The sequence below is a fragment of the Crocodylus siamensis genome, chromosome 9 (genome assembly GCF_052110815.1).
Source record: "Crocodylus siamensis isolate JL-2025a chromosome 9, ASM5211081v1, whole genome shotgun sequence".
NCBI lineage: Eukaryota > Metazoa > Chordata > Crocodylia > Crocodylidae > Crocodylus > Crocodylus siamensis.
The window spans coordinates 25,222,410-25,250,085 of NC_143403.1; the positions used below are offsets into that span (position 1 = coordinate 25,222,410).

Below are 27,676 nucleotides of genomic sequence, written 5' to 3' on the forward strand. Positions count from 1 at the left end.
CTGTTGTTTATTTGTATTTGTGGCTTATTTATTGTTCACCTACACTTATCTTTATTTGTTGGCTGTCTATGTTTATTTTGGAGTTTATCTGTTTCAGATCAGCTGCTTACCTGTATCTGAAGCACTGGTGTAAAGTTTTATAGCATTTACCCAGAGGGTATTGTTTATGTTATTTGTTTAGATGAGAGAGAGAGAGAGAGAGAATGTTCTATATATATATATATATAATGTTTCTTTTCCTTGTGGAGAGTTAATGTAAATAAATTTGTATATAGTTAAGTCCTCTGACTGTTCTGGCTGGGTTCTGTAGAGACAGAGGGAAACTGAGTGGTCTGCAGTTCCCCCACAGCACACCTGCCACCTAACAACTCCCTTCAGTTGGAGAAGGGGAGTATATACCCGAGTTACCTGGGCTACATTAGCGTTAATGTGACATTGTTGGTCTCCTGTGAATCTGAACTGCTGAATATTCATGATAATTTCTGTAAATGTAAATGATCAGAAAGTGTTTCCCTTACCTTTTAAAACATGTTACTCTTATGGCCTGTCTCCATGGAGGAGTTTTTGCATGGTGTGCTGAAGTATAAATTCACTGTGCTAGCAGCCTGTGGGAGCTTTCTTAGTGTCATTAAGGTTGCCTTTGAGCAAAGTAGGTTACTCTATCTCAATACTGTTCAGGACAAGATGACTTTAAACAGTTTGTCCCAAGTTAGGCCCCGAAGAACATGGCTTACTGGGTGAAGCCTCATTGTCGCCAAAGGCTAGACAAAGAGGGAAGAGAGACTCGGGTAAAGTCCCTGAACAAATCCAGTACATTTGTCAACATAGTTTCTGTCTTGGGTCTAAATGAATAGACTGAAGTTAGTCTTTTATGTCCAGTCACTAGGTGGTAGACAGGATTGGGGTTCAGACCTCTCTACTACAAATCCTCTTTGCCTTCTGTCTCCCAAAGAGCTGCACATAGAGCTTCCTGGCCTGCCTCCTGGAGGATCTTTTTGGTCAGTGATCTCAAGCCCTGCCTAATTTATCTTCACATGAGCACCTATGCAGCAGAAGGGGGTGGAGAGCAGTGATTAATCCCTTTTGTACTGTTATCAGGCAAGTCCTTGGACCTTCGCCCAGCTACCCTTCTGGAAGAGAACAGCCAAAGTTCTCTTCCCAGCCCCGTTACAACTTTTTGGGTAGTGTTTCACCTCCGTGTGCCACATTTACTCTATCTGTGACTGTCAGGAAATCTACAGCTGGAAAGCAGAATAAGTGCAAAAGGTGGCTGTTTTATTACCACATTTAACCATTCTGCTCTTTCACTGTGGTTCCCTGAAATGGTTTTATCCAAACACTTGATATCATGTGATTAGTTAATTTAATTAAATGTTCCTGACCATGCACACACAAGCAAAATGCATATATGGCAGTATTTGCAGCTCCCATTAGGTGGTGGTGGACTTCTGATTGTTCTTTTCAGAATTGTTTTCCTTGGTAATAAAACTCCCTATGGATTTGCTGTAGCCGACCTTCCAGATTTTCTTCCTCTTCCTGCCTCTCCCCTCCCTTGCAATGTCTAGCACTGGACGCTCCTTTAATACGGTCCAACTTGTGTTTTTTATGAGAGCTTTTTCTGTAACTCCTCCCATTTGGTACAGCCTTCTTGTGTCTCTTGGCTGTGTCAAGTCATCAGATCTCCTCTGAAGATATTTCTTTGCCTTTTCCTGTACCTCTTAATCTCTCTCTCTCCCCCTATCCTACTATACTTTGCTTTCATTTTATAATAATATTACTTAGCTCCGGGAAGTGTTTTGAGAGCCCTTTTAACCAAATATGTGGATCCAACTCAGGTTGTATTCTATAAATGTGCTCTCCTGGATTGCAGGTACTACTCAGATAGCTGGCAGGACCCTGGACTTGGCTGCCAAAGCATAAGGCCGTTGAGAAGCACAGAAATGCCAACAGCCCCACTGAAATGTAAATGAATTTCTTAGGCTGACCTTTCTGTAAGTGTTTGGGTCTTGGTTTTCTTTCCTTTGCAGCCGTGTACACATCACTGAAGCCACCCTAAAACACCTAGGTAAAGTTTATGAAGTGGAAGAAGGGAATGGACACCAGAGAGACCCATACCTTAAAGCAAATAACATCAAAACATACCTAGTGATTGACCCAAGGGTAAGTATATACCTTTTAAATATGTATAGTGTGTGCGTATGTGCATGTGTGATGTCTGGATCAAGAATAGAATTAAAATGTACATCTACTATGTAGCGAATTGAACTCAGGCTTTAAAACTCTCTGGCTTTAAAAACATGTTTCTCTATTGTTTTAATTTACCTGACCAGCCTGAATGCAATAGGAAGTTCATAAAATGATGTGCTCCAGTTACTAGAACAGGGGTGGACAAAATACAGCTCCTGGGCCAGATCCAGCCTGCCAAGGGATTTTATCTGGCCTGTGGCATGTCCCTCAGCCCCTGCCCAGCTCAGGCTTGGGGGACAGCACCAGCTGTGGCGTGTGTGGCCAGTCCTGCTAACCCTGGGCATGAAGTGGGTCTGGGGTAGTGGTGGAAGCTTCTTCCAGTTGCTTCTGCTGGTGGTGCTGCTGCTGGACCTGGGCACCCTGGCTGGTCTACTGTGCACCCACCACAGGGGGGGTGTGCCAAATGGAATTGGCAGGCAAAGTCTCCATGAAGACTGGCCTGGGACCCCCAAAGGCAGGAGGCACTTGGGTGGGTGGGATGGGGCTATGGGGATGGCACCTGGGAGTGGAAAAGGTGGGTGGGTATATCATGAGGCAGGGGCTGAACTGCAGTGATAGTATGGGGCCAGATCTGAGCTGCAATCTGCTCTGCAGAAGGTGGATTATGACCACCAGCCTGACCTGGGAGGGGACAGAGAGCATGCCCATGCTCCTACTGTCTGTGCCCCATAATCCTAGCCCCTGCCTACCTGCCCCACTCCTGGATGCCACTCTCCACTCGTCTGGCCAAATGTGCCCTGCCTGCCTGCTCTCTGTTGCCACTTACCATGTAGGAAGTTTTGGTGAGCTGTTGTATAGGGGGTGAGGGGTGCTGACCCAGCCCACAACAGCTCACCAAAACTCCCTGAGTGGCCTTCCAGCTGAAATAATTGCCCACCTCTGCACTAGAGGGAGACAAAGAAACACTCATTTTTAATTATTTTTTTTGTTTTGCTCATAAATCAGTTTGTGCCAACAAGTTTTGAATAAAGCTAATATACCAGTCCTGAATTCTAAATAAAATCTCTTCTGTACATTGTACTCTAAACACTCTCTGAAAATCCTCAAACATAACAATGTGAGTGTCCACTGCCTGTAGGAAAACCTCTTTTGAAAGCTACCTGTGCCTGCTGTATTTGCCTCAGTAGTGTATAGCCAAATGCTGACTTTTCACTTAAAACCACTTCTTCCTGAAAGGGATACTCACACCCAGGTTCTACTTGAATACTGAGATTGCACACCCAACTACTCACCCACTTGTAGCTTTTCCCCATCATCTCATGTAGGAGGTGAAAAATAGGCTTGGTGCGACTGATGTGTGAATTAACTGCCAACTCCCAACCATGAGCTTTTCCTCACCAGTTCACATAATCCACTGTGATTCATTTATTACCATAACACAGGAGGAACGCCTGTAGTACCCAATAATTCCTGCCTTTCATTGGGTTCCCAGAGCATAAATTAGATACCCTGGTCACTCCTGAGTTTGACTAATTCTTTTAAATTCCCATTAAAAGTCAGAATTAAGAAAATTTAATAGCCACACCAGAGCGTACAGACAGTAAAAGAGCATCTGTCTAAAACATGGCAAAACCACCATCAGCTTAGCTTTTTTTCTTTTGCTGTTACTTGTTTTTAATTCCTCCTCCCTGCCATTTCTTTGAGCTCAGTGACATCCACACATAACTGAGGTGTGGTCACTAGCTGGTACATCTGACCTGTGCACTATGGGTGTGCAAAAATTGTTCTGGCAAGTGCAACAGCTGCATGAATCTGCAGTTGGGTGCTTAGGGTTTTCCTCTGTGGCCATCAAAAACTACAGGAGCAGGGAACGGATTTGGGTAGCTTCCAAGCAGGTGCCTGCGATCACAGATTATTTTCAGATGCATAGGGAAGTGCGTCTCAGAGGTCACACATCTTTGTCATTTTTTACCTTATCCTTGCCCTTAACTGGTTGTGTTACTTCCCCTGGGCAGCCACATTCCAGGCTGGGAAACATGCTGTATTGCTCCTGCAGTTCAGCTTTGCAGAGGCCATACGCAAGCTGTGATAAGCTATTGATCAAAGATCAGCTAAGCAAGCAGGCCCAACACCCACGCACATGTTAGGTACAAATCCAGCTCTTAATATGGTCCAATAGTTAATAGAGTTCAGGTGGCTGCTTCTGTGCTGCATTTGATACTAATTGTGGGATGGTGGAGGATCTTAGCCAAGATCCCCAATGAACGTAGTCTGGTGGCTTTGAGAAAATGCTGTCTCAGTGCATCATTCTCCTTCAGTGACTTACATGGCAGTGTCACCCTTTTTGGAAGGTAGGTGATATTATAACTGCTGGTTGCCTAAGTATAACTAGGCAACTGTTGGCTGCACTGGAATATTGTCAATTTTGAATTGGTGTTTGTGACAGGGTGCGTGGTGTGCCTATCACTTCAAGAGAGTGTGGCAGCCTGGGAAGCAGCCTGCAGGTGTGACAGGGGGCTGGTTAGGGAGTCCTGTGACTGGAAGGAACCATATAAGCCTAGGGATGGAGCTGGTCAGGCAGCCTAGCCCTTAGTGCCACATGGAGAGCGACTCCTGGCAGCAAGGCTGCAGCCAGGGCTCTTGAGAACAGGTGAGCTGGGGCAAGCAACACGGAGTCTGGGAATAAGGCAGGCCTGGGAACAGGGACAGGTGAGCCCATAGCCTGGGGAGGCAGGCCTTGGAAATGGTAGGCCTGGGAGCAGGGGTGGGTGAGCCTGTAGCTCAGACAAGGGTAGAGGCTGGGCACAGGAGCCCTGGGATGGGGGAAAGCAGCCCAGAGATCAGGGCCAGGGGCCCACAGCCTGGAGAGGGCAGAGATGGGGCACAGCAGCCTGGGGATCAGAGCAGAGTGGCCCAGAGACTGGGGCCAAGGGCCCAAAGCACAGAGAGGGGCAGATGCAGAGGCAGGAGCCTGCTAGGGTGGGAAATAATGCCTGGAGCCAGCTTGTGTAGGAAAAGTGCTACATGCAGGAAGGCTGTGCCCAGGAATAGCCCAGGGCAGTGAAGTTCCCAAGAGAAGCAGGTAAGCCTAGAAAACAAATTGGGGAGTAGCTGCGGTGAATGAAGTGCCTGGACAGGGAGGCCTAATCATAGGGGCTGAGGTTGTGGCCCAGAAGGACTGGTGATCAATAACATCTGTGAGGCATGGGTGTGGGTATTGGGGAGGGCAGAGCCCATGTAATTAGCCCTGAAAGCTATAGGGCCTTGGGGGCATAGGTGGGCCGAGAGGTCCTACTCAACTTAGGGTGCAAACTGAGGCCAGCAGGATCCGGGAGGAACCTGCTAGTGGCTGGAAGTGACAAGAGTTTGCTCCAAGACCATGGGTCTTAGTAGCCCTTCCTTAATATCTTAATAAAAACAAAGTATGGAAGGCAAAGAACCGAGGGAGGGCATCTTAGGGATCGAGCCGGGAAGGAACCATATGGTCACCACCCCTGGGGGCCCAGCCCTCTTGCAGTGTTTTATCGACACGGAAAAAACACGGGAGGAAAAAAGTAGCTCTTGCATCGTCTTTCTTAGGAGTTGCTTAGGAAGAAACACAGGAGAGCTACCTTCAATTAATGATTAGTGCAGCCATGCTTTAGATGCACATATGCTATTTGAATGTTTGTCATGGTAACTCAGTAGACCTCTTGAAATGGCTGTTGCACACCTGATGATGCTTTAGATGCTAGGATATAACTACTGATTGATGCAGTATCTGACTAGTGATTGATGCTCGTATTATAGCCATTAGTCTTTTTGCCCTGCCTGCTTTTGGTCCTGTGGAAGGAAGTTTTGTGGCCTTTGACTCAAAACTGTTGCACAGGAGATATAATCCCCATTGTAATCTGGAGCTGAATCTGCATTTTGCAGAACTGTCTCCTTTGCCCTCCTAGTCACTGTGGTGTTCCCTTTGAATCATGTACCAAAGACGTATGGCAGAAGCTTTTGGTCTTGCCCACCTTCTGCCTCTTCTCAAGTGGAGTGAATCCCTTCAGTTGTCTGTAAAGCTCTCTGGTCTGTGATTGGTCAGGAAGCCAGAAGTTGGAATCAGAGCTCAGTTTTGCAGGCGGGGAGATTTTGAGGACAGCTCAACAGATGGGGAATCAAGGGTGTCACCCTGTCTATATGCTTGGTGGAGGGGGAGGGAAGGAGGCATATCCTGGGAGGACATACTTGCTCTGAGGTTCATATGGTACAAGCTTCTGGGCTTAGCTGATTTTTCTGGTATTTTAACTTTGGCATTGTCGTCTTTTAGTCCAAACAAAGTACTTCAAACAATCATCTTCCTAAAGCAAGGGTGAACGATGGGCTGAAGATGCGAGCCTCTGTCCGAATGACACGTTATCTGGAGTCTTGGGGAGCGGCTAGACCCTTTGCCCACCTGAACCACAGAGAAAGCGTGAGCAGTGAATCTTCAGCTACGCAAGGGAGGCGAAGAAAGGTGAGGGCTGGAGTTGCATTCTAGGTTTTGTGCTGTTCCTCCCTATCTGTTGTGGAGAATTTAAGACTTGTGATTGGTCTCTTCACTGGATGTGTTGCCATTTTAGGTATTTAGATTTGTACAAAAAGCCAAACAGATGCCTATCTGTGCACAATCAGCCAGTGTTCCCTCTAAAGAGTAGTGGTCCGTGAGTGCGCCGCCTCAGTCCAGTATAGGATAATTATCAAAGGGGGCCGGGAGCCAAGGGACCGGAGCCAGCGGCCGAGAGGCAGGGGTTGGAGGCTGGCGCGGGCTCTGCCAGCTCCGGGGAAGTGCTCTGCTTCCCTGCATCGGGGCTGGGGAGTGGAGCACTTCCCTGGAGCCAGTGGAGCCCCCTGCCCTAGCTTCCATACTTGCCTTGCCTCACCTTGGGGAGGAGCTGCTGCCTGCCTCGAGCAAGCCTCCGCCAGCTCCGGGACACTACTCCACTCCCCCGCATCGCCTTGGGGCATTTCCCGCAGTGTCCCGGGGAAGTGCTTCACTCTCCAGCCCTGAGGGAGCGGAGCACTTCCCTGGAGCTGGCGGAGCCCGTGCCAGGCTCCCACCCCCACCTCTCCTGATGCGTGGCCTTGAAAAGGCTGTGCATGGCCACACTTAGTTGTGCACAGCTGTGCACATGCACACCTTAGAGGGAACTTTGCAGTCAGCATCCTTAGCAAAAAAAAGTGACTAATGCCCAGCAGAGCAAGGCCTGTTGCTGCTAGTAAACCAGTTGCAAAAACCTTAAGTTCTGCTTGTCTCAGATATTTTTGTATCCTTGGCACCCTCCACCCAGTCTGTATAAAAAACCATCCATCCCAGGCTCTGAGAACCCTGGACACTCATTTAAAACTGAACAAACCAGCCCATCCAATTGCTCCAAATACACAAAAGTCCTGACAGTTTAAAGAATGGATTCGCATTTCCTAAAAGTCAGAGGGAATAGCTGGACCTAACTGTGTGCCCTAAATGTTATCAAAACTGTATTATCAGCCCAAGAGAGGGGAGTGAATTATTAGAGGAAAATGCTATCCTGCTCTTTTTTCTACTTTGGCTCCAATTCTGATTTCTCTGATGATCTGAATTGTTGCATGTGTCACCCAGGTGGTACTCCAAGAGGTACCCCCTCTCCAACTGAAGGGATCAAAGCAGGTGCACAAGCGCTGTAGGAGGTGTAGGGACTCTCCTCCCCCTACAGAGCAGAGCCAGACCACCAATGGGAACTTAACCATATACCTTTTAATGAGAAAACAATACTGGGAACATAACCAGTATAAACCAGGGGGTATAGGGGACCCTACAATGCCCTGAGGGGGCAGGATTCAACAAAGGTTAGATGCTTACAATCCTAGCCATATTCATCCAGTTGACAAAAGACGGGGTTAACCAAAATGTAAAACAAACAATACTGGTTGGTGAAATGCAAAAGGCACAAAATGTCAAATGACAAGGAATATAGGGCCTAGGTACCTGGAGGGGGAGAAAGGAGGAAAAAACAATGGTCCCTTTCCACTGCAAGAAGAATTTTCCCCTGTTAGCTCACTCGCCCCAAGTCACCACAGCTGGGACTTTTGATCTCAGATCTCCCACGTGGTAGGCAGAAGCTCTCCCACACAGCCACTAGTGCTGGTGTTGTGCCAAGCTACTAGGGGTCTTGACCTATCAGGCGCCCTGGCCTCACGTCGAGCTGCCTGGCCTCTGATTGCAGGAGCTGGAAGCAGAGCTGGGAACCTCTCAGGTCACTGCTCAGATCCTTGCTGGAGCTGGGGAGCCTCTCCTGCTGGCTGCAGCCTCTTGTAGGGGATCCTGAGCTCCAGGGAGCCTCTCCTGCTAGCCACATGCTGCACTGCTGAGGGTCCAACTGCTGCCTGCGGGTCCCACTCCCAGCTCTTTGAATCTCCTTCTTTGTGGTCCCTTGCTGGTCTCCCTTGAGTCAGCCACACTGCCCCTTTTATCCCCCTCCAGGTGACCCAAGGGGCCAATCGGGGGGCATGGAGGGTGAGTTTCTGGGGCCTGATTGGTGAGGATAGGGAATCCCAAGTCCTCCAATCATCTTTTACCCCTTCAAAACCCCTGGGTCAAATCATTACCAGATTGGCGAGGAAAGGGAATCCCAAGTCCTCTGATCATCTTTTGCCCTTTCAACACTCCTGGGCTAAGTCACTGCCAGCCAGCCCCTCACACGTTATGAAGATGAGAGAAGAGATTGGTAATAAAGCTGGGCAGCAATCTTCCACCTCTGGTTAGAAAACAGTTGTCAAAACAGAAATAACCTTGTTAGAAAGGGAACATTTTAGTGAATTCTGCCAATCTAAACACAATGACCATTTTGAAATGCGTTTCCAACCGTCTTAATATTTTTAAAATTAAAAAAAAAATGTTATTCCAAATGCTTTTGCATTTTGAAATTGTAGTTGAAGTAAGAATATTTTTAAAAATATTTTTGAGATTTTATTTTATTTTTACACTTCATTTTGATTCAGTGTTAAAACTTTAAAAAAAATTCCTATGGGATAGTGGAACTGACCCTGGAAACTTAAGCATTATCCATGTGGCTATTTGATCTCTGGTTTTGCCAAAAATTAAGTTTATGTTTATCCTTGGGGAAAAAACATTTAGATATGTACCAATGAAGGCCACAGGTAGACAGTGACTACATAAATGAATTGACTGTTAAAAGCCCATCCAGGCTAAAAGGATAGTTTTGTCTTATTGAGAAGAGCTGATGCTACCCAGTACTTCAAGGTTATTGTCTGTTCTTTTTGGATCTTAACTTTCCTTTGGAGATTCACTAGATTTATTTTGTTTCACCTGAAGGTGAATACTACAGCTTCCTTCTTTTCTTCTCATCTTATATTTAGTATAGCATTTACATTAACTACAGTGTAGAATAGAATTCTTTCATTTTGCAGGGGTGGGGCTCAGACGAGTGAGTGAAGAAGATTCTTGTTACATGAATGTCTGAAACTAAGCTATGCATTCAGTGCTGATCAAGTATCATGGAATATCCTGTACAATACCTCTGTATCACTTCTGTGGCTAGTAGTCCAGTGGAAAATAAACATCTGCTGTATAATATAAATTAGTTCTTCACACTTATGTTGTCATGGGTGTCTGGGTGACTTTCTCTTAAAGTACATTTTAAATTATCTCTTCAGTTTTTATTAGATGATTGTATTAAATGTATTCTCAAATTCTCCTTTTTCAGGAAATACCTTTGAGTATGGCAGGTCGTCTGAGGACTTCAGATAGGTGAGTCAAGTAACTTTGTTACTTACTGTATGGCTTTAGGGTCTTTTTGCTGTTAGATGCACTCCTCATTATAGGACTTAGATATTTATCTAAATAAAATCCAGACAACTACTGCATGTAGCGAAATCCAAGATAACTTTGATTTTAAGATGACCCCAATAATTGGATTCTAGACACAATAAATTTATAATTTTATGTAATTTTCCATGTCCAGAATCTAGTGATTGGAGGGTCATCTTAAGTTTGTCTGTCTGCTTTTGCAGGGGAAGGAGTGGGGAAAGCAGTCAAAGAGGTGCACAGGGAGAAAACAGGCGGGGGAAAGCAGGGATGGAGGCAGGTGGGGTGAGGGGGAAGAAGTGGTGGGAGCAAGCAAGGGCAGGCAGCCTGTTCGCCACCCTTTGTCCCCATGGTGCTTCCCCCTCCACCGCTTCCCTGTTCCTTGCCTCCCTGCCCACCTTCCCCCTCAGCCGCTTTACCTACTGATCAGGGCTCAGGGTGAGTCCCAGAGCTGGTCCTACCCCACACTGGAGAAAGCAGCTATGCAGGGAGTCCGGATCTGCAGTGGACAGATTCCTCTTTCCCCACTTGGCTTCCTTCCACCTCACCCATCCACCCCCTTGGGTGGGAGCAGGCTCCAGGAAGGAATCTGCATGTTGTATAGCTGAGCTTCCTGAAGAGCTGCTTTCTGCAGCAGCAGGAGTGACTCTGGAGCTTCCCGATGCTTGCTACAGCTGAATCACACTGCTACAGCTGGAAGCCGGGAGGAACTGCTTTGCAGGTCACCCAGCTGGCTGGAGACACAGCAGCATGGGATTTCCTTCTGTCCTGCCTGGATTCCTGCCAACAAGGGAGACAAAGGGAAGGGCATAAGGAAGTCAGGCAGGGAGAGATGCTGGAAATAGGAATATGCATGTTGCCAGTACTGTCCCTGCCCCAGCTCTACTCCCTGCATAGGTGCTTCTCCCAGCTCTCAGCAGTAATACTTGAGTCTGAGACAAGCCTTTGTTTTTCCCATGTTGAAAGGGGAAAAACACCTCATCTTGGAATCAAATGCAGTAGTTCTATTGGACCCTAGGGTTAAGGGGTTCCAATCAGGTCTACACTGTTTTTAAAGGATGTTACAAGTTCCTAAGAAATAATTCAGTTATTTAGGACATATATTTCAAATATTATGACATTTTTTCTGTCCTCTTGATAGTTCCTTCACTCAAACATTACTGGATTGCATTTCACTTGAAGCAGAACAGGGTACAGCAGGGAAGAGAGGTGAAAAAGGAGACAAAGATCAGCAGAAAACAACTCCATATGGTGCTGCTATCTTAGGTTATCATGCATTTAATAATGGGGAACACAGGTTCTTCTGTTCCTATGACCTGTTAATTATTTGTCTCATGGTAGCACTTGTGTGTTTTAATCAGAGTGGGAAGGAGGACCCACTGAGCTAGGTGCTGTGCAAACCTGTCCCTGAGAGCTAGTAAACGAGAAAAATAGTCAACATGCAGCACCCGCATTGGTTTAGTGTAAGAAACAGACTTTTCCTTGGAGAATAACTTTGTTAACTTTTCACTCTTAGTGCAGTGGTTATGTCAGCACTTGCAAAACCCAAAGCTAGTGTTGTGCTCTAATTTATCCCACTGTTTATCCTACTCTGTGGGCCAGTCAGGCCTGGGGAAGTTTATGTAATGCCCCTGCCACCCTGCCCCCCATATTCATAATAGCAAGCCTTGGCCATTGTTTTATATGGACTTTGTTAAAGGAACGTATTGTCTTGTTCTCCAGTTTGCTCATTACATCATTCCAAGATATACTGTATTTCTGAGACATTTTAATGTATTATTGCAAGTTTACTGCTCAACCTGAATAGAAGAAATTGTAAAATCCAACTTTTAGACATTGTGTTTAATCTTGAGATGCCGCTTAGCTGTACTTATGTTCTATGTAATTCAGAAACTGCTATCTTCATAGTATCATAGTTAGTAGGGTCAGAAGGGACCTGAGCAGATCATCAAGTCCAACCCCCTGCCGTGGCAGGAAAGAGTACTGGGGTCAAACGACCCCAGCAAGATGATTGTCTAGCCTTGTCTTAAAGACCCCCAGGGTAGGAGCCAGCACCACTTCGCTTGGAAGTTGGCTCCAGATACTAGCTGCCCTGACAGTGAAGTAGCGCCTCCTGATATGTAATCTGAATCTACCCTCTGCCAGCTTGTGACCGTTATTTCTAGTCACTCCTGGTCATGCTCGGGGGAACAGGGACTCTCCAAATGCCTGCTCGTCCCCTCTGACTAGTTTGTAACAGGCCACTAGATCCCCCCTCAGCCTTCTCTTGTGGAGGCTGAACAGGTTCAGGTCCCATAGCCTCTCCTCATAGAGCCTGCCCTGCTGTCCCCCGATCATGCGGGTGGCCCTCCTCTGGGCCCTCTCCATGTTGTCCACATCCCTCTTGAAGTGCGGCGCCCAGAACTGGACACAGTACACCAGCTGCGGCCTGACCAGTGCGCACAGAGGGGGAGTATCACCTCCTTGGACCTGCCTGAGATGCATCTGTGGATGCATGACAAGGTGCGGTTGGCCTTCCTGACTGCATCCCCACACTGCCGACCCATGTTCATCTTGTAATGACTCCAAGATCTTTTTCTGCCTCTGAGCTGATGAGAAGGGAGTTCCCCAGCCTGTAGGTATGGTGCTGGTTCTTCCTCCTCAGGTGCATCATCTTGCACTAGTCAGCGTTGAATCCCATCCTATTCTTGTCCGCCCACCCCTGTAACCTGTGTAGGTCCGATTGGAGCCTATTCCTTGCTTCTAACGTGTCCACATCCCCCCACATCTTAGTGTCATCAGCAGATTTGAACAGGGTACTTTTTACCCCCTCGTCCAAGTCACTGATGAAGATGTTGAACAGTGCGGGCCCGAGGACCGAGCCCTGCGGAAACCCATTGCCCACATCCCTCCAGGTCGAAAATGACCCATCTACCACCACTGTCTGGGTCCAGGCCAGTTGGTGACCCATTTGACTGTGTTGGCAACCCGTTTATCTTTTAATGATAAACATTGCAGTAAATGTATTACAAGACTAACCAAGCCATATTCTCCATGCATTGCAAATGTTACCTCTACCTTTTAAACCTTTACATAAACTAACTTTATGTTAATAGACTTTTGCACTGCAGAATTTGGCATTTCAGACTTCGTTAGTAAGCCAAATAAAATAAAAGGAAGATTATGCAGCTTGACAACTCACTGAAGATAGGCTGCCTTCAGAATTATTTTGTTTGAATGAGTAACTTAGTGGTTATTAATTCATCTATTAAAGCTGCTGTCTTGCGTGAATGTGTGTTCCTTCCTCTGTGTTAGTCTGTATAGATTTAGATGCATGTAATTGTATTCTTCTTGAGTTGTAAACTATAAATATTTTTTTTGTCTTTTTATTCCTGTAAGCACAGAATTCTCTCCCTCTGGACTTCTTAATGTCTACTATGTCCTCACTAACCCCCTTTCTATTTTTCTACAGAAAAGTAAGAAGTGTTTTTTTGTAAGGGAATGGGTGACTTTGAAGAGATTCATTCCTTTTTCATTGTTGCATTAGTAGTAATTGAATGTTCCCAGTAGTTTTTTACTTATTTATTTTAGGTTTCAATAAAGGTAAATATATTTTTGTATTTGTAGCATCTGAATTTAACCTTACTTTATAAACAAAAGTCTCAAAATTAATTACGCTTATTTTTAAGTTATTTTTAGGGCTTATTTTGGAATTGGTACATCTCTTGGTATTTTAATGTATTTTTAAGAGATATGTAATGGTAAAATTACAATAATAAATAATAGTAGCAGTATGAGACAACCCTTTTATGCTTATATTGTGCAGCATACTTTGGAAATTTGGGTAGAGATAAATCCCTTTTTATAAGCCACAAATTTGCTTTGTCATATACATACATTTTTTTCTCAGAAATACATCTCAGAAAGGAAGGCTGGAGGAAGATATTTATGATGAAATGATGTCAACCATTGAGGGTCTTAGTTCGACCAAGTATGTATTATTTTATTATCTTCTTCTTGGGTCTGCTTTTCTTTTGAGCAAACCTGCATTCTCAGTTTTAAAACTAGATGCAACCTCTGCTCTGATTTCCAGAACCAGTAGGAGTAATTGTCTTGGTTTTTTCTGTTGCTTGTTTCTTTTTGGTTGGGTTTTTCTTTCTTTCTTAAATATTCCTTGTTTCTAACTTGATTACAGTGTGTTCTAGTATAGCTTAATAACATTGTTCTACAGTAAAATTCTGCCCAGGGACAATATTTTATTTCTGAGAAAATGAAAAAATTGTACCTGGAAACAGATCATGTCCAATGCAAGTATACTATACTGTACAGTGTTCTAGCTGAGAAAAAAAGCCTAGACGTTACTTCGGGTACCTGGGCATTGTACAAACAAATGAGCTGAGTGAAGGTCAGGAAAGGGGTGGGAAGTTCTCTGTCTCATTTCTGCATACAAACAGCTGAGGAGCAAAGAACTGATGCGTGCACGTGGACAGAGCTTGGAGAACATAGGCAGGTGCTGACAGCACTAGCACTTCTACTCTGAGGACTGGTATACTAACAGAACTGTCAGAATAGATTTCTTTTGTAAATTGTTGACCTTACTAACAAAGTGGTCTTTGAGTCAGTCTGTCAGGCTTTTAAAGGGCTTTGTTTGCTGTTCTGCATCCTGCTACTTTAGTTATTGCCTTTGTTTTGTAAAATCTCTTTTTGTTTCAATGCAGACCGTGGTGTTGTAAATCAGATGACTTCTGTAGATTCTGGCTCTTTTTTGTAGAAACAGGACTTGAAAAAGAGGTTGGTAAGGGATAAGCAATTTGTTTTGATAGTTCTGGTACTGGAATTTATGCAAGCAGAAGAGAACTGTTGAAAGTGCTTTTATTTCTTCATTGGGATTTCTGAGGTGACTGCAGCCCAGAGGGGTCTTGGGTAATGTGATGTAGTGCAGACTGTTTGGCTTATCCACTCTTTTTTGGGCAATCTTAATCCTACGGACTAAAGGTGTCTGTTACAGAATTCAGATTAAAACCTGGCCCTAATTTAAGTCAATGGGGTTCTGTCAGTGAGACGTATTAGTTTTGAGTATCTTTATTAAAAAAGCAAGAAGCTGCGTTTAAAATGTTTCTGTACAACTCAGTGTAACAGATGCTCGTGTCATTGTATGTAGAGTATCAGAATTGGCAGATACAGTACATAGCCTGTATGAATGGTAATATTACTCTTAATGCCCAAATCATTCACAGTTATAGTTGTTTAACTTAAATGGGGACAGCATAGCATTTTAAATCTCTTTACGAGTAAAACATTTTACATTCTGTTGCTTCTGCTTTGCAGAACACATTTGGACACATAAAGCTTCCCCCTACCTGGAACACCTGGCCCTTGATGCCTCCCACTCCCCTCAAGAACCAGCTTCACTAATACAGAGTAAACTAATTAACTCCACTGTAAGATAGTACTGTCAGGGACAATACTATCTTACAGCAGAGTCATTAAGTGAGATCAAACATGTGTAGATGGTGACTGCTGGGCACAAATTGTGCCCTGTCAGCTCAGCCAGCCAGGGACCAGACCTCTGGCTCCTGCCTGCCCCTCCCCTGTCTGATGCTACCGCCTGGAGCTGGCCCCCAGTGCTCCCCTGCCAGGGCTGCTCCACCCTATCCCAAATTGCTGCTGTCCTGGGTGCACGTCTCAGCCCTGCCCTTGGGAGCAGTGTACTCCAGCTCAAATGGCCCTGGAGTTTATGGCATTGTGTTAATTGCACATATAGATGTATCCACTGTGTGAATTCCCATATAATATAATAATTGGTTATGTAAGTACAATACTTCTTTAAGTTGGAAATCAATACTTTTGAACTATTCTGTGAATGACAATTAATGGTTGCTTTATTATTAGATTTTTAAAAATCTTTTGCGTTTGGTTTTAACTGTAGGGGGTAAAAATAGTTGGTGGCAGATCTGTTTTATTTTTAAAAAAGCTCAGTAAATTCTGTAGTTGGCTTCTGTAATTCTCTTTACTGACATGATTACAATCTGTTTCAGTATCGCACCATCTCCATCCCAAAAGTGAGGAGTTACTTTGCGTGTGCCAGTATTGTGTTGCTCTGTATATTTGTGATACAAATGTTTGTGATGCTAAGGTAAGTACATATTTTTTCTTTCTTTCTTTTTTTGTATTGTTTTACATTTTAAATGAACCCCTAGGTAAAGCAACAGCTCTTGTTTGAATAACATTTTCATTCTTCCAGACCTTCCTGCAGGGCTGTAACCAAGTGACATATAATCCTAACCTGCTCTTTGTTAGCACATTGCATTCATAGAGGCAGTTTTGGTACCTGAGCCAGGACAGCTGCATAAAAAAAAATGGACATTGTTTCCTCAGTAGTGTGTTTTGACAATGGTTAGTACATACACAGAGGAATACACAGATCAATTAAACGAGGATGTATTGTTTTAGATTGACTATAAATGAGGAGAAGGATTAAGTAGAGCCAAGATGTCCCTTTCCTTTAAGAGGAAAAAGGAACATGGAGGAGGAACTCAAAAGAAGGGTGTTGGCTTGTTAAATATCTCTTTATCATAACTCTGATTGTGTAGACTTCCTTTGGCAAACATGTTTTCATGCCTGCTCTAGTGTGCTGCCCTTATTGTTTATGCATAGGATAATAATAGCATGTGTTTTGAATGAAGGAGCAGTGAAAGTGAGATCTTGATAGTGAACATGGAAGTGGATCTCAGCCACGGGAGGGCAGCAATTTTTTATGGCAGGGATATCAGACTCATCTCCTACCCTGGGCTGGATCTGGACCACAGGGCTGCTTGTAGGCCAGATTCTTGCCCAGGGCATGGGGTGGCTCTAGCAGCTTCTACCATGTGTTGCACACCCCATGCCAGAGCTAGAGCTGCTGCCACTGATGTGTTTGTGTCATGCCAGGGCTGTGTTCAGCATGGAATGCATAGGGGTGGCAGTGGTGGCTGTAGCAGGGAGCGTGGGGCAAACCATATTGGCTTCAGCTGTAGCACAAGACACATAGTTGTGCTTTGGAGAATGTGGTACGAGGTGCTTGCTTGGGCTCCAGCTCCAGCACAGAGCACGGAACACACAGCGGTGGTGCACAGCACAGAGTATGTGTGTGCATGCAGTGACAGTGGACAATGAGGTCAGCCTCGTATAGCAATGTCCACCAGGGCCCAAGGGCTCTGGATGCTGAGGCAGGCCACTCGCCCCTGGCCACGACCCTTCCCCAAACTTCCAGCAGACTGCAGGTAGCCCTGTGGGCTCTGCTGGCTGGATCCAGCCCACGGGCCCTATGTTTGACACCTCTGATCTGTGGAACGCCTTATCTTGTGGGCATCTCATACTGAAAGAAATGAATTTTGTTTATTTTTATTAAATTAGGAGATAGTTAAGAGGTGTATTCTCATGAGTTGGAATTTGATAATGGCATGATACCTGTAACTCACGTTTAACACTTCTCATCTCTATTTCAGAACTCCAAAACTTGGGATTTCATTTGGGATTGTAGCAGTCATCATTGGACTGATTTTATGCATGTGTTTTGTTGATAAATGGATGGTAAGTAAAAATGTAGGTCAACTATTTGTTTTAAAGTTAATGGCTAAAATAAGGCACCCAAATATTTTAAGCACCTACCTATAAATGGCGTGCATTTAGGTGCTGAGCATTTGCAGTTTAAGGAAAGCTGAAATAATCAAACTGGGTATATTTCAGTGTCTAAAATACAGTTTTACATTTACATTTGCAAATGAGCTATAATTTTCCATGCTAGTATATAATTGTAGTTTTAAAAACCCCAAGTGTTTTCTGTTCTTATGTCAAGTTTTACAAGATTTTGATACTATACAGTACTCCTTAAATGATTTTGGTTATGAATCCTACATTTTTTGAGTGCAAGTGTGGGTTAAACAAGAATTCATAAAGCTGTAATATGAAAAGTAAAAATGCCCATATGTTTTAATGATGGTAATACTGTAGCTTGCTTTTCCTTAAAGGATCTTTGTTGAACTTAAAATTCTAGCAAATTGAATACTGTGTGCTTGAATTTATTCGTTGCTGTGTGACACTCTAGGTATACTGTCAAATGTATATAATTATGGTTTTTAATTAAACGAGAACAGCTGTACAAACACAGAGAACAGCCTTGTATCTTAAAAAAACAGTGTTGTCCAGTCCAACCTTCATGTTAACCCTCCCCATGAACTCCTGAGAGAACAAATGTATTTTACTGTGTATCTGTAAGATCTTGGCTCTGGTGGACCAAAGTGGGAAGTATATTCAAGTTTTTCTGAATGGTCTCTCACCAGCACCTTCCAGCATGAGACTGGCAGCCTCAGCATTGTAGATCTCAGTTACTATGAGAAATGATACAGTAAGAGGTGTTTTTTCTTAAGTACCAAGAGACAGATGAAATAGGATGCAGAGTGTGCAGGACACTACTGTATGAATAGTAATCTTTTTAGAGGATTAAGTAGCAAAGTTTTCTTGAATTCCGTAGTTGGTGTAGTATACATTGAGCCACAAGGTGCCCGAGGGAGGCAACAGTAAGAAAAAGAAAATTCCAAACCTGACATTGCATTCGGTTTCATTTTAACTTCAGGACTGTTTGGATTCAGAGTCCCTGAACAATATGTTTATATTCAATTAGTATGCTTGCTCTCTTAAATGAACATATGTTTAGTAAATATTTCTTCCTATATCAGGAAATGGAGGAGGGTTTTTGGGGGGGGAGGGGCGGGGTTGGTATGTTGTAATTTGTGTGAATCATTTGCCTTTAAAGTCTATTTTTCAATTTAGCAAGAATTGTAATTTAGCGTAACTTTTTTATAATGTTTCGGTAATGGCTCCCATTAGATGCTATCACAGTATGTAGTGTGGTAGAAATTCTATAGGTGTTAAAACCCTACTCTTGGAAGTAAAAAAGTGTTACCTCCATTTTACAGATGCGGAAATCAAAGGTGTAGTTCTGGCTTGTCCAGTATCTCAGAGTGAGTTAGTTACACAGATGGGAGTTCAAGCGTCTCAGCTCTTGCTCTCTTGCTCTGATCATTAGAGAACAAAATCACTCTCAATAGAAATGGAGGTAATGCACTTGTGATGGTCCAGTGATTGTCTTTAGACCTTAGTTTGTGCAAGGGACAGAGTATTTTTTTTCAGTAACTGTCAGAGCACTAATGTCCGTGTCATGCAGCTGACTGAGACATTCATTTCATTTACAGGGGTGTTGCTCAGAACGATGGCCTTCTTTGAGGCCCCTTTCTGCTGTTTCTGAGATGGTGGAAACAATGCCTCTAGTGAGACTCCCATTAGCCGTCATCACTGTTGGTGCCTTGCTGATTATCGCCATTTTTAATGTTGTAAGTAATTGCATTTCCTTCAGTTTGTTAATTTTATTTAATATTGTGACCATCACAGACTATTTCCTCAAGTGGCTTGTCCTGGGCCCTACTTTCTGATGGGTAATGCTTCACTACTTATTTTTAACTTCGCACTGACACACAGAAAGGCAATTTTGTGTGGAATGTGAAGTAGGATGCAGGAGGGGAAAAAGGTCCCAAGCAGTTTGTAGAATCTAAAATACAAACATAATGTTCTTCTGTCATGTAGTACATTGCCCTCTTTGCTTTTATCATGTCAGGAACAATAATAATTTATTATAATTACAATTTCTGTAGGAATATTCAGAGTCCCACTGTAACTCATGGTGCTTTACATAAAATGCTGTGAACTAGAGCGCTTGCCTGATCCAAGACATTTGCCTGTTGGGTCGGGGGATTGAGCCTATTTGCGCTGGCCCTCCTGGCCAGCAGACAGGGGTGCCTTCGAGGAGGCAGATGAACTGCCCCCCTTCCCAACACCCCTCCCCCCAAGCTCTGGGGCAGTGTGTGGGGGGGGGGGGGAGGTAGAGGGAGGAGCTGCCATCCGAAGTTTGCTGCCTGGCTGGAGCTGGAGAGGGGGAGGGGAGATGCAGCCTTCCCACCTCATAGCTCCCTCCCTCAGGTACCCCAGTAGGGGATTCGGGCTGGTCCCATGAGGTAAAGGGACTCTGTTCCATCCCCACCTCCCTCCCCTCCCCTCCCTACTTAGCTTAGGCCAGATAAGGCAGAAAAGAGGAAGCACGGCTTGCCTGGCCTGAGCTGGAGGGGGCAGTGCAATGGAGTCCCCTTATCTTGTGGGCCTGGCCTCACGCCTCCTACTATCCCATCTTGGGTACCTGGAGGGGGTTTGCGAGGTGAGGTGGGCTTTGTTCCACTCCCCCCTCCACCTCCTCCAGCTCCAGCTAGGCAGCAAACTCCAGCCAACAGCTCAGTGTTGCTCCCTCTCTTCACCTCCTTCTCCCCCTGCTGTGACAGCATCTGGGGCAGGGTTGCGCTGCATAAGCCCAGCCCAATGCATGAAAAATTTACCCAAGGGAACACAGGTTTCCTAAGCCACTCTAAAGTGGAGTACCTTCATCTAATACCTCATTTGAGGAAGGTTAATTTGTTGCATGATCAGCAGGGATTCTGGTTTTCTCTGATTAAAAAATCACAAATTCTCTGACAAAGCTGCAAATTCTTTGATAAAACTCCCTAAATCCATTATTAAAATTAAATGCCCCCCAGCCCTGCTGGTGCCCCTCACTGGCCCCCAAAGTCCTCACCCCCCCCAGCCCTGTTGGTGCTCCTCACTTCTCCCACAACAGTCCCCCTTTCCTAGTGCCTCTTGCCCCCTACCCACAGCCCCTGCCCCCTGGCCCTGCCAGAAGGGGCCCCCAGCTGCCAGGGTTATGGGGCCAGGGATCCAAGTCTGCAGACCTCTGCCCGCAACAGCAGGCAGCTGCAGCAGAAGCAGCATGGAGCCAGCTCCCCCACTGCTGCTGCCTCCTCGGGCAGGGCTGGGGCCAACTCCAGGCTCCCCCCACAGACCTGCCAGAGGGGCCCTTAGCCCCCTGCAAGCCCCTCTTACCTCACACGCTCCAGGAACAAAGAGTGAGGCTGAACTGAGCCGAGTGGTGGCTGACTGAGAGCTTCAGGCCCTGCCCTTCCCCCTCTCACTCTGGGCAGGGTTGGGGGTTTCCAGCCTTGTTTGCAAACAGCTCTTGCAGGCTGGAGCTTAACCCACTTGCAGAGCTCTTTGCAAAAGCAGAGAATCCTCTGGCTTCTCTGCTAAAAGGAGAAATCCATGTTTTCTCTGATAAAAAGGAGAAATTCAAGGCTTTCTCCATTTTTCTGTGGGAAACAGAAAACTTGGATCCCTGATGATCAGCCACTTTAAAAGCACCCTGCATCTGTGCACCTGTGTCATAGCACGGCTGTAGAGATGCTTTCAGGGGCCCAATTGTGTGAAAAATCTAACTTGTGTAAGTGTTCCTGCTGACAGCTTGGGTTAGTGAGGGAGGGAAGCATGAAAAGTAATTGCCCTGTTTTTTAAAAATCAAAGCCAGAGCTAGCAGTGGCAAATCTTGGAGTGTTTACTTAGTTTTTGCTCCTGTTGTGGGAGTCCTTTCTGAGTTAGGACAGCAGAATTTGGGATCTGGTCTAAGTCTCTTTGAAGCCCAGATGTAATCTTTCTTTTTGAATTCAGAATAAGGATTGTATCAGGCTTTTGGGCCATCAAATAGAAAAAAAATATTCTGTGTAGACATCACCAAAATGTTCGCTTTCTCCTACTTGGTTGCCTGTGTTGGCAGGAGAGATGCTATTTTGAGAAATTATGGCAGGTTTGATTCTGTTGTTACAACTGCTTTATTCTGAGGAGGTGTTACACAAGTGCAAGGCATTGGCATTATTTAACATTTCTATTGCAACAGAATCAAGAGGGCAACCAGAACTTCATTGTTCTAGGTGCTGCACAAATAGAGATTAAATTACTCCTTTTCATAATCAGCTCTTATGTACTTTTTTTTTGCCAAAAACTCAGCCTACTGAAGAAAGCAGACTTTCAAACTCTACTGGATCAAGTAATGAGTGTGTCACTGCCTGTGTAAGTACAGCATCACTTTTATTGCCTGGATTTAAAAAAATCACAAACCTTGAATGTTGTGTATAGTGCTGGCAGGATCTGTCATCTTCCCTTCTCTTTACAAAGATAGAGCTTTTAAATTACTGCGTACGCACAGATTTGCTTCTGCCATCTAATGGTTCCAGGTGCCATATCTGAGAGATTACATAGTTCCCTGCATGATGTAGGGTCTACAAAAGATGGTTTCATAGCTTGTCATCTTAATATTTTCAGAAGCGTTGACCCCTCACAGCTCCAGTGAAGTCACAGGCTGCTGGGTCTGCTCAGCACCTCTGACAATCAAAAGGTCCAAGTGTTAAATTTGATTTAGAGTCTTGTTGTTCAGTCTCCTGCATACTCGGAAGATAAGAAGAGGTGCTTCAAAAGTGGTGAATCTTTTAAAGTGAAACAGTATTTTAGCATGTAAAGTTGTATGCAATTCCTGTTGACGCTGAAAGAGAGCAGTACTATTGATTTCATTGGGCATGGCATTCAGTTTTTGGCCCTTAACATGAATTTCTATTTCAAATTCACCAAAAAGTTTGTGAAGAATTTCTCTCCTTTGGTTGCCAGTTCTGAACATTTTTTAAGTAGTGTGCTGCATGTGTCGACAGGACTTTTTTTGCAAGTCTTATTAACATGTTGTAAATGTGAGCGATTTTTTGCTGCTAATAACGTCTGTGTTCTTCCTTGTCTATGAATCAGACTACTGGAAAAAATACAACTGGATTCTGTTCTGAGAATATCATCATCCCTGTAAGTAGTATGCAAGTGTCATGTTTCCATTCCCCTCTACCCTGCCCCCTCACAGAAAATACACATTTTGAATGCTGTGTTTTAATAGTGGCAGCTGGCAAGGTCTTGGTATCATCCCTTTGTTGATTGAACCTACAGCTTTTACATTGAGTAAATAATGTGCATTGAAATAGGCTAATGCACATTAAAGCACCTGTGTAGATGTGTCTTGAGGGATCATCAGTACCTTTTGTAAATGAGGCCCGGAGTCTTCAGGAAGACAGGTTTGGTACAATAGAGTCTGTTTCAGGCTGTGGGGCAGATCTTTACCTGGTAAAAATGTCCATAGCTCCATGACTTCAGTAGGACTGTGACAGGTTGCACTAGCTGAGGATGTGCCACTGGTACATTATAATACATGCAGTTATAGGTGCAAAAGTTTATTAATTTGTTCAGTGCCATGTATAAAAGAAAAAAGCTAGAAGTTAAATGAGATCAAGTGCCTGTAAAACTGTGAAGTAGTTGGAAAAAAATTGATACATTCTTAAAGTCAAATCCAAAGTCATCTATCATCAGTGAGAGTTTTTTTTCCATTGATTTTAATTTGCTTTTAGAACAGATCAGTTATGTCATCAAAATTCTTTATATCATTAGCCAACCCACATGCCAGGCAGGCAAATAAGTAGAGATGTCTGTATGTTGCAGTTGTGATTTGTTCAAGCTGGCAAAAGTACTAGGAAGGTTAAGAGTTTCTGGGTCCCAACTACATACTCAGGTCACTAGACTTGCATCATTTTTGTAAACCAGAATTGAACTTAAAGAGAATGAATAGAAATTCATTTTTTAAACTAATCATGTCTAGAGAACAAATCCCTTTGCTAGCAGCATTTCTTTTTCATATGTACCAGATATTGCTTTCATGTTTTTAGGTAGATGCTTTTATATAGGATAAATCAAAAAGTAAGTTTGTAACTCCCCCCCCAAACAAACAAACCCAAAACCAAACAACACCCCCCCCTTTCTCCCCCCCCCCCCGATCTGTCTCCTAGTAGAATTAACCAAGTTAGATAATTAAATCTGCCATATGGTCTAATTCTATTTTGTCTGGTATAAATTACAATGGCCACAAATTTACTAACTTTTGAAGTGTAAAATGTACTGTGCACATGTGTGAATTTTTCAGCTTTTAATTTTGTTTTCTATTACAGTATTATACTTATTGCTGCATATTGGCGTTTATTGCTTGCTCAGCATTCCTTCGAATGAGCTTTGAACTGAAATTTCTTCTTCTGTCCGTTGCTGTCACTGTGTACATTGTAATTTTTAATAGTTTGAGTGGGAACTGTGGCCGTGAAAGGTATGATACAAAGTTCCTCATGATGGACAAAAGTTTTACATGGAAAGGGTTGTCAGAGTCCTGAACTTTCATTGGGTTTTAAGTATTGCAACATGAGACAAGAATTTTTAGGAGAATTTTGTGAAGTGATTAATGAAAATATTGTTATGATTCATCACTTCCAGCCTTTTTGCTGACTTCTTCCAAACTTTCCCAGAAAAAGTTTACTGTGGGATGTGAATGAGGGACATGGAATCCTACAATACATTGCTTGTTTTAGGGGGAAGGGAAAGGGGGAGGTTTAAAAACTGTTCTTATCCTGAGAGGTTCCAGCCTCATCTAGGAAGTAATAGCTTGGGAAAGATAAAAAGTTTTTAATGTACAGCAGTAGCTGTACGTTAAAAGTTTCCAAAATGTTTATTTCTATTCATGGTACATTTGCATTGCCAATGCATACATGGTGTGCTTGCTCCAGGAGAGGCTGCAGTGTGTGTGTGTGTGTGTGTGCAGTGATAAACATGGGCATGGCTAACCCATGCGATGGAGTGCTGCAGTGAAATGTGGCATACCTGCTCTGCACACGTTCCAGCCCAAAACATGTAGCTACTGCTAGAGCAGCCCTGAATACACTCCAGTAAACACCCCTGAGACAAGAGAGCTAAAGAGCGGCACTAGACGTGCCAAAGAGCAGCACTCTAATCTTTTTGTGGTTGTGATGCATGTGGGGTGTTAGTTCTCTGCCCTTCAGCAGCTCCATAGTGCAGTCAGAGGTGATGTAGCCATGCCCCAGTAGTACAGCACAATAGTTAACTATCCAGGTCATAAACTGCCTTCTTAGTCCAACCAGCTGACGCTTCCAACCTAATAAAGCAGGGGAACCTATCTTCTATATACAACCTAGGAAGATTTGTATGCCTGTTTGAAAGTCTCTTCCCAGAATCCTGGGTATGCTGTCAGGGCTGTTGCATAGTATGATGGAAACCAGATTAAGCTAATACACATGGATAATTTGATTGTGCTGAGAGTTTGGGGCTGGTCTACACAAACTGGAGCCAATATATCTCACTGAGCTGTAGTCTGTGACACCTGCAGTCATTTCAGTGCAGTGCTGCAGGTGGGCACTTGTGTTTCAGAATCAGAGTGCTCTACTTGGACATAACCTCAGCCCCACAAGAACTTTTAGACCCGAGGAGGGGATTTGGGAACCAGACACGGCTACGGCCACCTGAGCCCCAATTGTGAAAGGCCCCAGTGCGGGCATGGAGGCGAGGGAAGGCCCCAGTGCGGGCACAGTAGTGAGGGAAGGCCCCAGTGCACATCAGTGAGGGCGCGGGCAACTGCAGGAGAAAAGAGAGGCCAGGGAGAGCCCACGAGGGCGCAGGTCATTGTGAGACAATCCAGAGAGCCACAAGGGCACGGGTCATTGTGAGACAAGCCACGGAGCATCCGTGAGGGCCTGGGCCATTGTGAGACAAGCCCAGGGAACCCGTGAGGGCGCAGGCACCGTGTCAAGACAAAAAGGCAGCCTCCTGTAAACACTAATAACATCAAAGACGTGGCAGGAGAGATGGTAAGGGTGCGTTGACACCAATTTGGCACGGTAGGGGGCGCTAGGGGAGTTCACGGCACCCCTAGGCTAAGCCCCTGTGACAGTATGTTACAAGGCAAGTGTAGCTTCCAACTGGGTGAGAGAATCACTACAGTTGGGTAAAAGATGTTTTTCCTGTCCTAAATGTTTTTGAATTTCAAAATTTTCCTCTTCCAAATTTAATTAAATCAGTCTTGAATTTTTGAATCACTGAAATTCCTCTTGATTTTGATATTTTAAAACATTTAATTTGTTTTGGGATAAATGAACAACTCTCAAAATGATAAGACTGACAAATGAAAGTCTTTATTTCAGAAATGTTTAAACAGGGGAATGTTGGAGTGGTGTTGTAGCCATGACAGTCTAGGAAATATGCAAGAGGCAAAAATGTATGTGAGTGATATCATTTATTGGATTGGCTCTATGGTGAGAAACTTAGATGGGCTTTCAAATGCTAGTCATTCAGTTGTTCCAACAAAAGATATCGCCCAAAAAATTCCTTGCATCTCTTTTAAAATAAATCATTGGATATTTCATTAAAAAAAAAAATCCTTGGGAAGATTCATCATAATCAACTGCATGCTTAGGGGACTGCATGCTTAGGGGCAACCAACATGGGTTCATCAGTGGCAAGGTCCTGTCAGACCAACCTGATGGCCTTTTACGATCAGATCACCAAATCATTAGATGCAGGGGTAGCAGTGGACATAGTCTTCCTGGACTTCCGGAAGGCTTTTGACACTATCTCTCACCCCGTTTTCATTAAGAAACTGGGGTGCTGTGGTGTAGACACCCACGCAGTCAAATGGGTCGCCAACTGGCTGAAGGGCCGCACCCAGAGGGTGGTAGTGGATGGGTCCTTCTCAACCTGCAAGGATGTGGGCAGTGGGGTACCACAGGGCTTGGTCCTTGGGCCCGCACAGTTCAACATATTCATCAGTGACTTGGACGAGGGGGTAAAAAGCACCCTGTTTAAATTTGCTGATGACACTAAGATGTGGGGGGATGTGGGCACACTAGAAGGAAGCAACAGGCTACAATCGGACCTAGACAGGTTACAAGGGTGGGCAGATGAGAATAGGAAGGGATTCAACACAGACAAGTGCAAAGTGATGCGCCTGGGGAGGAACAACCGGCACCATACCTACAGGTTAGGGAACTCCCCTCTTGTCAGCACGGAGGCAGAAAAGGATCTTGGAGTCATGCATCTCGAGCTGGTCAGGCCGCAGTTGGAGTACTGCATCCAGTTCTGGGCACTGCACTTCAGGAGGGATGTGGACAACATGGAGAGGGTCCAGAGGAGGGCCACCCACATGATCCGGGGACAGCAGGGCAGGCCCTATGAGGAGAGGCTATGGGACCTGAACCTGTTCAGCCTCCAAAAGAGAAGGCTGAGGGGGATCTAGTGGCCTGTTATAAACTAGTCAGGGGGGATCAGCAGGCATTGGGGGAGTCCCTGTTCCCCCAAGCACTCCCAGGAGTGACCAGGAATAACGGCCACAAGCTGGCAGAGGGTAGATTTAGGGTAGATATCAGGAGGCGCTACTTCACGGTCAGGGCGGCTAGGATCTGGCACCAACTTCCAAGAGAAGTGATGCAGGCTCCTACCCTGGGGGTTTTTAAGAGGAGGTTGGATGAACACCTTGCTGGGGTTGTTTGACCCCAGTACTCTTTCCTGCCATGGCAGGGGGTCGGACTAGATGATCTACTCAGGTCCCTTCCGACCCTAGAAACTATGAAACTTCAATTGGTAAAAACAATGTACTTAATTTAAAGAACAGTCTTATTCTGAAACAAGTGTCTGAGGCTGAGATCATTACAGGTATGAATTATAGCTCAGTGACATCAGTTCCAGTTTCTATGTAAATGTCAAAGCAGCACTTGTAAGCAGCTGGACTATAGTGTACCTGGGCAATGTCACTCTTGCTATTTTTAATAAAACCTTGAGAGTGAAAAGAGGACTGTGGGGATACTCTGTGTTAATCCATGGCTTGTAAAAAGACTCAAAACAATAACTGGGTATTGCCTTTCTGGATTTTAG

General features: G+C 44.6%; 1 protein-coding gene across 1 annotated transcript in view; it reads left to right on the top strand.

Moving 5' to 3' along the window:
• Positions 1 to 27,676, top strand: part of ADCY7 (adenylate cyclase 7) — a 130,510-nt gene that overhangs the window by 92,946 nt on the left and 9,888 nt on the right. Inside the window, exons 10-20 of the mRNA XM_090063742.1 lie at positions 2,028 to 2,160; positions 6,488 to 6,673; positions 9,900 to 9,943; positions 13,890 to 13,970; positions 14,698 to 14,770; positions 16,018 to 16,115; positions 17,467 to 17,551; positions 19,213 to 19,350; positions 21,896 to 21,958; positions 22,682 to 22,732; positions 23,920 to 24,068. Of these exons, the coding sequence (XP_089919868.1) occupies positions 2,028 to 2,160; positions 6,488 to 6,673; positions 9,900 to 9,943; positions 13,890 to 13,970; positions 14,698 to 14,770; positions 16,018 to 16,115; positions 17,467 to 17,551; positions 19,213 to 19,350; positions 21,896 to 21,958; positions 22,682 to 22,732; positions 23,920 to 24,068 (1,101 nt within the window). The remainder of the gene's footprint in view (positions 1 to 2,027; positions 2,161 to 6,487; positions 6,674 to 9,899; positions 9,944 to 13,889; positions 13,971 to 14,697; positions 14,771 to 16,017; positions 16,116 to 17,466; positions 17,552 to 19,212; positions 19,351 to 21,895; positions 21,959 to 22,681; positions 22,733 to 23,919; positions 24,069 to 27,676) is intronic.